This window comes from Salmo salar, chromosome 01 (genome assembly GCF_965601325.2).
Source record: "Salmo salar chromosome 01, fSalSal1, whole genome shotgun sequence".
Lineage (NCBI taxonomy): Eukaryota > Metazoa > Chordata > Actinopteri > Salmoniformes > Salmonidae > Salmo > Salmo salar.
In genome coordinates, this window is record NC_138291.1 from 175,949,948 (window position 1) to 175,960,941 (window position 10,994).

At 41.6% G+C, this 10,994-nt stretch overlaps 1 protein-coding gene across 1 annotated transcript; it reads left to right on the forward strand.

Annotated features, from left to right (window-relative positions):
* The first annotated feature begins 2,774 nt into the window (after positions 1-2,774).
* hint1 (histidine triad nucleotide binding protein 1) lies at positions 2,775-10,132 on the forward strand. Its single transcript, NM_001141156.2, is given in 3 exon segments — positions 2,775-2,907; positions 8,830-8,934; positions 9,811-10,132. Coding segments are annotated over 3 exon segments (381 nt in total). The 5' UTR covers positions 2,775-2,796; the 3' UTR covers positions 9,976-10,132.
* Positions 10,133-10,994: the final 862 nt, after the last annotated feature.

Below are 10,994 nucleotides of genomic sequence, written 5' to 3' on the forward strand. Positions count from 1 at the left end.
CAAAGATGAAAGGAGCAAAGTACAGAGAGATCCTTGATGAAAAGATTCTCCAGAGCGCTCAGGACCTCAGACTGGGGCGAAGGTTTACCTTCCAACAGGACAACGACCCTAAGCACACAGCCAAGACAGCGCAGGAGTGGCTTCGGGACACGTCTCTGAATGTCCTTGAGTGGCCCAGCCAGAGCCCGGACTTGAACCTGATCGAACATCTCTAGAGAGAATTGAAAATAGCTGTGCAGCGATGCTTCCCATCAAACCTGACAGAGCTTGAGAGGATCTACAGAGAAGAATGGAAGAAACTCCCCAAATACAGGTGTGCCAAGGTTGTAGCGTCATACCCAAGAAGACTCGAGGCTGTAACCGCTGCCCAAGGTTCTTCAACAAAGTACTGAGTAAAGGGTCTGAATACTTATGTGATTTCAGTGATTTGAATAGTGTAGAATCTGAATACTTATGAATGTGATATTGCCGTAGTTTATTTTTAATACATTAGATTTTTATTTTTATAAACAGTTTTTGCTTTGTCATTATGGTTTATTGTGTGTAGATTTATGAGATTTTTTAACATGTTTTATCCAATTTAGAATAAGGCTGTAACGTAATAAAATGTGGAAAAAGTCAAAGGGTCTGAATATTTTCCAAACGCACTGTATATGATGTTGTTTTTTTTGTGTGAAAGAGACAGGTTGAGATCCTGTCCTTCTAGACCTTCGGCCTGATGTTAGATCAGTTAGGGTCAAAGTAATGGTGATTTAAATGTTTTTTGGAAATAGTGGTATATATACTGAGTGTACAAAACATTATGAGCAGCTGCTCTGTCCATGACATAAACTGACCAGGTGAATCCAGGTGAAAGCTATGATTCCTTATTGATGTCACTTTTTAAATCCACTTCAATCAGTGTAGATGAAGGGGAGGAGACAGGTTAAAGAAGGATTTTTAAACTTTGAGATAATTGAGACATGGCTTGTGTATGTGTGCCATTCAGAGGGTGAATGGGCAAATGGAAGAAGTTTGGAACCACCAAGGGCAAGACAAAAGATTCAAGTGCCTTTGAACGGCGGTATGGTAGTAGGTGCCAGGCGCACCGGTTTGTGTCAAGAACAAGGGGGGTCAACTCAATATTAGGAAGGTGTTCTTCATGTTTTGTGCACTCGGTGTATGTGTAGGGTGAGTTGGTGGTGCACATTTTGTTATTTTTCACCTTCCCTTTTAGTTTTATATCACAAAATGTAACGTGATCGACCACATACTACAGCACAGTCGGTGGCGTCATAGACAAACAAAATGTGCGAACGCCATGACATCGAAGAAGAAGTCCTCTATCTCTATGTATAAAATTCAGGTTAGCCAGGGGCGTATTCATTCTGTTGCAAAACGTTTCTTAAACGGAAGCCAACAGAACGAAACGGGGAGTAACCTAGCTGAATTTGTCCAATAGAAACTCTTAGTTTTAGTTGCTAGACTAATGGTTACACCAAAGATGTTTTAATTAACTTTAGATAGACCACAGTCTCTCAGATGAGTCCTGGTGGGCGGATCTAAGCACAAGTTAGCGAGATCTTATTGGCGCGTTCTAGCAAATATTTGCATATTTCGGTTTGGGAACTCCTACTCTGTGTAGTGCGCGTGTGCAATACCTAAATACCCCTTTGCACTCCTAAACAACGCGAGATTTGTTTTACTTTAGGAAAGGGTAAAGTCTACAGACCTTAGTCCACTCTGTTCATAACATATTATAGTTTTAAGAACAGCAAACTCTGTTGAGATCAAATGTTTAATCTATGAGAAAATGTGCAGAATTTCTGCCAACATCTATCTCGTTCCATCTTCACATTTATAGATCTGGTGAAATATCTGTCTCATTATTGTATGTCTAACACCCGTGCTTCCGCGCCCACGGTGTTAACTGTATGAAGTGCTGATACCACAGAGTTTCTAAACCCAGGGGCGCAACATCGCGAGACTTTCGGGAAAGCTTGCGAAACCGACCAAGCGGTTGGTTTGGGGGAGAAGTAAATTAGAGAAGTTATTAAACATTCTTCCTTAGTTGTTAATTTTCTCGAAAGCTGAAGGCTCAACTAGATTTTAGCCAATGCCTTTACTATCCGATCTTGTTATTACTCCAACTTCGTGAGACTGACAAACTGACACGTTTTCATTTTTGTCAAAAACAACTTTATATCGAAGGTGTACCTTTGATTTGACGGCCTGCACATGCGCAGCGTGGCGCAAGAGACCGTTGTTTATACGCATGAGTTTAGCTCGTCAACTTGGCCTACAAGTGTGACTTCTATTGTTTATTTATTTTTATTTATTTCACCTTTATTTAACCAGGTAGGCAAGTTGAGAACAAGTTCTCATTTACAATTGCGACCTGGACAAGATAAAGCAAAGCAGTTCGACACATACAACAACACAGAGTTACACATGGAGTAAAACAAACATACAGTCAATAAATAATACAGTAGAAAAATAAGTCTATATACAATGTGAGCAAATGAGGTGAAATAAGGGAGGTAAAGGCCATGGTGGCGAAGTAAATACAATATAGCAAGTAAAACACTGGTATGGTATAATTGTATAAGCAGTTTTAACCTCTCTATTCTGTACTGTCCTCGATGATTCAGCACGTTCTTATTATACCTCAGTGATACAGACAATCCAAAAATGGCATTCAATCTTTTTTAAACAATCGTTGTGCGCAAGATTTGTCGTTCTGCAGAGCCCATGAACTTTAACCTATGAGGTCGAGGTTCAAACGCATGCGTACTACAAAGACCAAAGTCTAGCAAGATGTCGGAGGAGATAGCAAAAGCTCAGGTTGCCCAGGCCGGCGGAGATACAATCTTCGGCAAAATCATTCGCAAGGAGATTCCTGCAAAAATATTATTTGAAGATGATCAGGTGTGAATTCATTATTTGTATCTATACGCTAATTTTCATGCAAACACCATTAATCGAGTTAACCACACAGTATGGTACGGTTAAGCCACCTAGCTAGCTAGCTGAGTCTTTGGTTAGCTAACGTTAAACTGATAGAGACACACCAATTGTAAATGAATCCGTTATTACCCAGGTATTTAGACAAATACAAGTGGGCTAGTTAGCTGGCTGAAAATGAACTGTAAAATCAGGGACGTCAAACGTTCAGAAATGTATGTCATTGTTGTAAAAATGTGAGTTTGCTACGTTTACTATTATATACTAAAATAGTTATTTACTTTGACATATTGAACTATTTTAAATTAGGCAAATTTCCCTATTATGTACAACGTGTTACTGCTAAATTACACAAGCTTGCATTTTCAACTCATCCTTTTATCTCAGATTGGAGATGCTAAAAAGTGTATAATCATCACGCTGACATTAAATCGATAGCTTGAATCAGATGAATATATTTGGTTCTGGTACCATTTTTTTTGTTTTTTTGACGCCCCTGTCTGTCTGTCTCTGTCTGTCTGTCTGTCGCAGGACTTAAAGGTAGACTCAGCTATATGAAGTAGATGCAGAAAGTGAAAAGTATAATGGGGCAATTTCCACAACAATTTACCAGCCATTTACACTATACAATCAGCACTCACCTAGCCATGCTAGCTTCTCCCTCATGTGAGTGCTAGCAAGCAAGGTAGGTAGCATGAACAACCAATCCAGTAGGGGTTGGAAGCTATGGTGCGCTTTGATTGGTTACTTGCGTCACAATTAGAGGTCGACTGATTATGATTTTTCAACACAGATACCGATTATTGGAGGACCAAAAAAAGCCGATACCGATTAATCTGCAGATTTTTTATTTCTTTTTGTAATGACAATTACAACAATACTGAATACACGCTTTTATTTTAACTTAATATAATACATTAATTAATCTATTTAGTCTCAAATAAATAATGAAACATGCTCAATTTGGTTTAAATAATACAAAAACACAGTGTTGGAGAAGAAAGTAAAAGTGCAATATGTGCCATGTAAAAAAAGCTAACGTTTAAGTTCCTTGCTCAGAACATGAGAACATATGAAAGCTGGTGGTTCAATATTCCCAGTTCTTCAATATTCCCAGTTAAGAAGTTTTAGGTTGTAGTTATTATAGGAATAATGACGCGTCGACTATTTTCTCTCTGTACCATTTGTATTTCATATATCCTTGACTATTGGATGTTCTAATAGGCACTTTAATATTGCCAGACCTAATCTCAGGAGTTGATAGGTGTGAAGTCATAAACAGCGCTGTGAATCAAGCATTGCTAAGAGCTGCTGGCAAACACAGTAAAGTTTGAATGAATGCTTATGAGCCTGCTGCTGCCTACCACCGTTCAGTCAGACTGCTCTATCAAATATCAAATCATAGATTTAATTATAATATAATAAACACATAGAAAAACGAGCCTTAGGTCATTAATATGGTCAAATCCGGAAACTATCATTTTGAAAACAAAATGTTTATTCTTTCAGTGAAATACAGAACCGTTCCGTATTTTATTGAATGGGCGGCAACCCTAAGTCTAAATATTGCTGTTACATTGCACAAACTTCAATATTATGTAAAATTCGGACAAATTAGTTCGCAACGAGCCAGGCGGCCCAAACTGTTGCATATACCCTGACTCAGCGTGCAATGAACGCAAGAGAAGTGACACAATTTTCCTAGTTAATATTGCCTGCTAACATGAATTTCTTTTAACTAAATATGCAGGTTTAAAAATATATACTTGTGTGTATTTTCGTGCAACGATTGTGCTTTTTTCGCGATTGTGCTTTTGTTAAATCATCCCCCGCTTGGCGACGTAGGCTGTGATTCGATGATAAATTAACAGGCACCGCATTGATTATATGCAACGCAGGACAAGCTAGTTAACCTAGTAATGTCATCAACCATGTGTAGTTAACTAGTGATTATGTTAATATTGATTTTTTTATAAGATAAGTTTAATGCTAGTTAGCAACTTACCTTGGCTCCTTGCTGCACTCGCGTAACAGGTGGCCATGCCGATTAATCGGTCAACATCTAGTCACGATATCGCAGAGGATTTCAATAAAGTTCAGCTTTCCCCAACTTTAGTCCCGCCCTGTTCAGGTCCCTCGCCATGTTCTCATCACTCAACGGTCCCCCTGCCCACAGGAAGAATCTGCAGCCCGTAGAACCTCATGAAGATGTTGCTCTCCTCTGTTACTTGGATCACCCCTTTGCACAGCCCGCCCCTCATTAACATAATGCTGCGGAGCGTCCAATCCGCTTCTCTCGCTTTCTTTCCATTGAAAGTGAATGTCTGCCGATGTGTAAATGATGCATGAGATTGTTGTAGCGCAAGGCTTAGCTTCTCTGCTGTTTTGGTGGCCTGGCTACCGTGCTTCGAACAGCGTGAAGCAAACCTGTGCACTGTGTGTGAGAGCGAAATCTTGCATCCCGCTCATCTCAACATCTGGTGCTGCTCGTGGCAACTTATTTAGCTGAGTCTACCTTTTTAACACCTTTGTCATTTTCAAACTCAAAAACGGCGCAGACAATTCGTGGCGCTGTCAGTATTTTAAAAAAATGGGCCACAAACTAATACACTGATTTGGTAGTCAAGCTATTGTAACAGTGTTGCTTCTGTCCTTGCCCCAACCTGAGTTTGAACAACTGCCTCCCACGAAGCGTCGTTACCTATCGCCCCACAAAAGCCCCGGCACTTGCAGGGCAAGGGAAACAACTACTTCAAGGTCTCGGAGTGAGTGATTTCACCGATTGCCACTCGCACACACCGCTAACTAGCTAGCCATTTCACACCAGTTACACTTACCCCCTTTTGACCACCTCCTCCTCAGCAACCAGCAATCCGGGACAACAGCATCAATGTAACAGTGTTGCTTCCGTCCCTCTCCTCGCCCCAACCTGGGCTCTAACCAGAGACCTGAACACATCAACAACTGCCGCCCACAAAGCATCTTTACCTATCGCTCCACAAAAGCCTCTGCCCTTGCAGCAACTACTTCATGGTCTCAAAGCAAGTGACGTCACCAATTGAAATGCCACTAGCATGCACCGCTAACTAGCTAGACACTTTACACTGGTTACACTATCACTCAAATTAAAGCCAACCCCTGTCACTATTTAGAGCTACCTGTGGAGAGATTATTCATTGAAATTATCCAGTCCCCCCAAAAAATGGGCGTTTCATATTGGCCATCACCTGTAAAAATGTCCTCACAAGGAGTTGAGTTGATAAAAGCCTAGTACAGGTTCTCATCTATCCACAGTTACATGTACTATACCCAAGTTCATTGTGGTTTGTCTTTTAGAAGAGCGCAAACGGTACATGTCGCCGCACTTGTTGTCTTGGTCTTCAACACATCACAATTTATTTCAGCACATTGATTATGATTTTGGACATTTGAAACCGATGTTTTGACACTCGGCTGTAATAAAAAAAATCCATGACAACAGGAAGCAGCAATGGTATCATTTTCAACGTATGTTTTAGTCATAATAATGGTACTTTTTACATAATTTTCCAACAGGATTCTACTTAATCAGGTAAAAACTACTGAATGAGACCTAAAATGTGAAATCGTGAAAATGACTTTGTCTTGCTTAGAATAAGCTTCTGAGTTGCTGCAGTCAAAGTGCACCATGCCAAGAAAACGTGATGCATAAACCATTTAAAATATATATATATATTTGACCTTTATTTAACTAGGCAAGTCAGTTAAGAACAAATTCTTATTTTCAATGATGGCCTAGGAACAGTGGGTTTAACTGCCTTGTTCAGGGGCAGAACGACAGATTTTTACCTTGTCAGCTCGGAGATTTGATCTTGCAACCTTTCGGTTACTATTCCAACGCTCTAACCACTATGCTACCTGCCGCCCCAAACCATGAACAACAACAGGGTGTCTTTTTGTCAATTTATTTTACCCCCTTTTTCTTCCCAATTTCGATCTTGTCTCATCACTGCAACCAACGGGCTCGGGAAGTGAAAGTTGAGTTATGCGTCCTCCGAAACATGACCCGCCTAACCGTACTCCTTAACACCCGCCAGCTTAACCCGGAAGCCAGCCGCACCAATGTATCGGAGGAAACGCAGTTCAACTGGTGACCGGGGTCAGCCTGCAGGCACCCGGCCCACCACAAGGAGTTGCTAGAGTGCAATGAGCCAAGTTAAGCCACCTCCCCTAACCCAGACGACGCTTGGCCAATTGTGCGCCGTCCTACGGGACTCTCGGCCACGGCTGGTTGTGATACTAGCCCGGGATCGAACCTGGGTCTGTAGTAACGCCTCAACAGTTTTGAGAATGACACAAATATTAATTTCCACAAAGTTTGCTGCTTCAGTGTCTTTAGATATTTTTGTCAGATGTTGCTATGGAATACTGAAGTATAATTACAAGCATTTCATATGTGTCAAAGGCTTTTATTGACAATTACATGAAGTTGATGCAAAGAGTCATTATTTTCAGTGTTGATCCTTCTTTTTCAAGACCTCTGCAATCCGCCCTGGCATGCTGTCAATTAACTTCTGGGCCACATCCTGATTGATGGCAGCCCATTCTTGCATAATCAATGCTTGGAGTTTGTCAGAATTTGTGGGTTTTTGTTTGTCCACCCGCCTCTTGAGGATTGACCACAAGTTCTCAGTGGGAGTTTCCTGGCCATGGACCCAAAACATCGAAGTTTTGTTCCCCGAGCCACTTATGGCAAGGTGCTCCATCATGCCGGAAAAGGCATTGTTCATCACCAAACTGTTCCTGGATGGTTGGGAGAAGTTGCTCTCGGAGGATGTGTTGGTACCATTCTTTATTCATGGCTGTGCTCTTTGGCAAAATTGTGAGTTAGCCCACTCCCTTGGCTGAGAAGCAACCCCACACATGAATGGTCTCAGGATGCTTTACTGTTGGCATGACACAGGACTGATGGTAGCGCTCACTTTGTCTTCTCCGGACAAGCTTTTTCCGGATGCCCCAAACAATCGGAAAGGGGATTCATCAGAGAAAATGACTTTACCCCAGTCCTCAGCAGTCCAATCCCTGTACCTTTTGCAGAATATCAGTCTGTCCCTAATGTTTTTCCTGGAGAGAAGTGGCTTCTTTGCTGCCCTTGACACCAGGCCATCCTCCAAAAGTCTTCGCCTCACTGTGCGTGCAGATGCACTCACACCTGCCTGCTGCCATTCCTGAGCAAGCTCTGTACTGGTGGTGCCCCGATCCCGCAGCTGAATCAACTTTAGGAGACGCTCCTGGCACTTGCTGGACTTTCTTGGGCGCCCTGAAGCCTTCACAACAATTGAACCGCTCTCCTTGAAGTTCTTCTTGATCCGATAAATAGTTGATTTAGGTGCAATCTTACTGGCAGCAATATCCTTGCCTGTGAAGCCCTTTTTGTGCAAAGCAATGATGATGGCATGTGTTTCCTTGCATGTAACCATGATTGACAGAGGAAGAACAATGATTCCAAGCACCACCCTCCTTTTGAAGCTTCCAGTTTGTTATTCGAACTCAATCAGCATGACGGAGTGATCTCCAGCCTTGTCCTCGTCAACACTCACACCTGTGTTAATGAGAGTTTCACTAACATGATGTCAGCTGGTCCTTTTGTGGCAGGGCTGAAATGCAGCGGAAATGTTTTTGGGGGATTCAGTTCATTTGCATGGCAAAGAGGGACTTTGCAATTAATTGCAATACATCTGATCACTCTTCATAACATTCTGGGGTAAATGCAAATTGCCATCATACAAATTGAGGCAGCAGACTTTGAAAATGAATATTTGTGTCATTCTCAAAACTTTTGGCCACGACTGAACCTGTTAACTAATAAGTATTTTCTATTTACTTTTATTCTGTGTGTGTTTTCAGTGCATAGCCTTCCATGATGTTACCCCACAGGCCCCTACTCATTTTTTGGTTGTCCCAAGAAAACCAATTGTGCAACTGTCAAAAGCAGAGGACAGTGATGCGGCTGTAAGTATGACACCACCTCAACTCATTAATTCAGTTGTATCGGTTTTGTAACCTAGACCAGTGACAAACCCCTGATCCTGGGAGAGCTACAGTGTGTAAGCTTTTGTTCCACCCCAGCGCTAACACAGCTGGTTTAACTGGTCAATCTAAACATTGAACCCTTGATTAGTTGTCTGTTGTGTTTGTGCTGGGCCGGAATAAAACCTTTTGCAGTGTTGCTCTGTAGGGATAGATTGGTTGACAAATGTAGTAGACAATCAATGGCCAGCAGATGGAACTCTTTACCTATTGGAAACCTGCCAGAAAACGTCCCTAGCACACAAGGATTTTGTTCTGTTATGGGTGTAGCCTATGTTTTTATCCAGTTCATGTTTCAGATGTAAAGAACATTGGAGACCTGTTAGAACATGAAGCCTAATCAATTCTATAATGTTTAATGCTTTATGAGTCATGAGCAGTTAAGGATTTTGCCATTTTTATAAAATGTTTTTAAAATATTTTTTTTATCCATAGTTGCTAATGGATAGTTGTTTTAGTCTCTTAAAGCACGTTGTTCAGTGATTTCTCAGAATGTTTGGCCCGAATGGGATTCCAGCGCTTAGGATTTGCAATAAATATTCATCATTCTTATTTTGTTTCATTAAGGTTTGTCTATCATGTGTTGCTGCCATGCTATGTTGTGTCTCTTGTCGTGATGTGTGTGTTGTCATATATATATATATATATATTTTTTTTTATCCCAGACCCGTCCCCGCAGGAGGCCTTTTGCCTTTTGGTAGGCCTTCATTGTAAACAAGAATTTGTTCTGAACTGACTTGCCTAGTTAAATAAAGGTTAAATAAAAATAAACATTTTTCTTTCTTTGTGATGTCATAGCTCCTGGGCCACATGATGATAGTGGCCAAGAAGTGTGCCGAGCAGATCGGCCTGCCCAAGGGCTACAGGCTGATCTTGAACGACGGGCCCGACGGTGGCCAGTCCGTCTACCACATCCACATCCACGTGATGGGCGGACGCCAGTTGGGCTGGCCCCCCGGCTAACTGTCCACACAGACCGTCTACCGTCCTGACTACCATCCGTCATCTCTTTATCCCCAGATAGTCTAATGCTGTCCTGATGCAACTTATTTCACTGTCAGTCTGTCATGTAGACCTAATGTGATGATATATCAATGGTAAATAAATGCACTTCACAAGCGCCACAGTCTGATTGACATTTCTTCGCCTTTAATCTCCCAGAGACAGGAAATGTTTGGTTTATTCTGGTCTTGTCTGAATGTCCATTTATTTATGATGGAATGGGAATTTAAATGCACTCTACTATAACCTGCATGAATATAGCTGGTGTAGCAGGCATGGCTGCCTACTTTGCCGTTTGTACTTGTGCTGTGTGTGCGCTCCTGCCTACAGTTGCCGTGAGGGGAATGATTATCGTTGCACTTGAAGTTGCCAATCGATGAGTTTATTTCGTTTTTTTTTAATGATATGCTTTTTCTGTTTCCATTGTTCCCTTTGTGAAAGTTTGGACTCTTATCAGCACGTGCACACACAAAAAGAACAATATGCATGAGTAATCCCCCTCTTGTGCAGATTTGAGCTGCTTAGCCCCGATGTATGAATCACTAGTCAGCTTCACCGTGCACCTTGTCAGTTATAACACACTGCCGCTAAAAATGTCAATGTAATTTACATGCAAATACCAGCCCCAAGTTAAAAAGGATGCCAGTCGAAGAGCTTTTCTATAAGGTTGTTCACATATGCCAGTTTTTAGACTTTCAAATCACTAAAAACAATTTGAGAGTAACAACTAATTAAAAGTCCTCTGGAATTAAACATTTTGAATTCTACTCTGCCAATCTGCCAAATGGACCAGAGATCCTGTGAGAGTGAGCTGTTGTTGGAGCTAAAAATAGCCTGTTGTAGTGTGCCTAAAGGCCACAAGGAGGCGGTGCGAGTGAAAGCAATTGGCATGCACCTCAGTTGCACGGCTGGAGAACAAAGGGTGGTGTGAAGCAGAAATCTGATGTGGGTGTTTCAAATCAAATGCCTCAGAAGGCCCT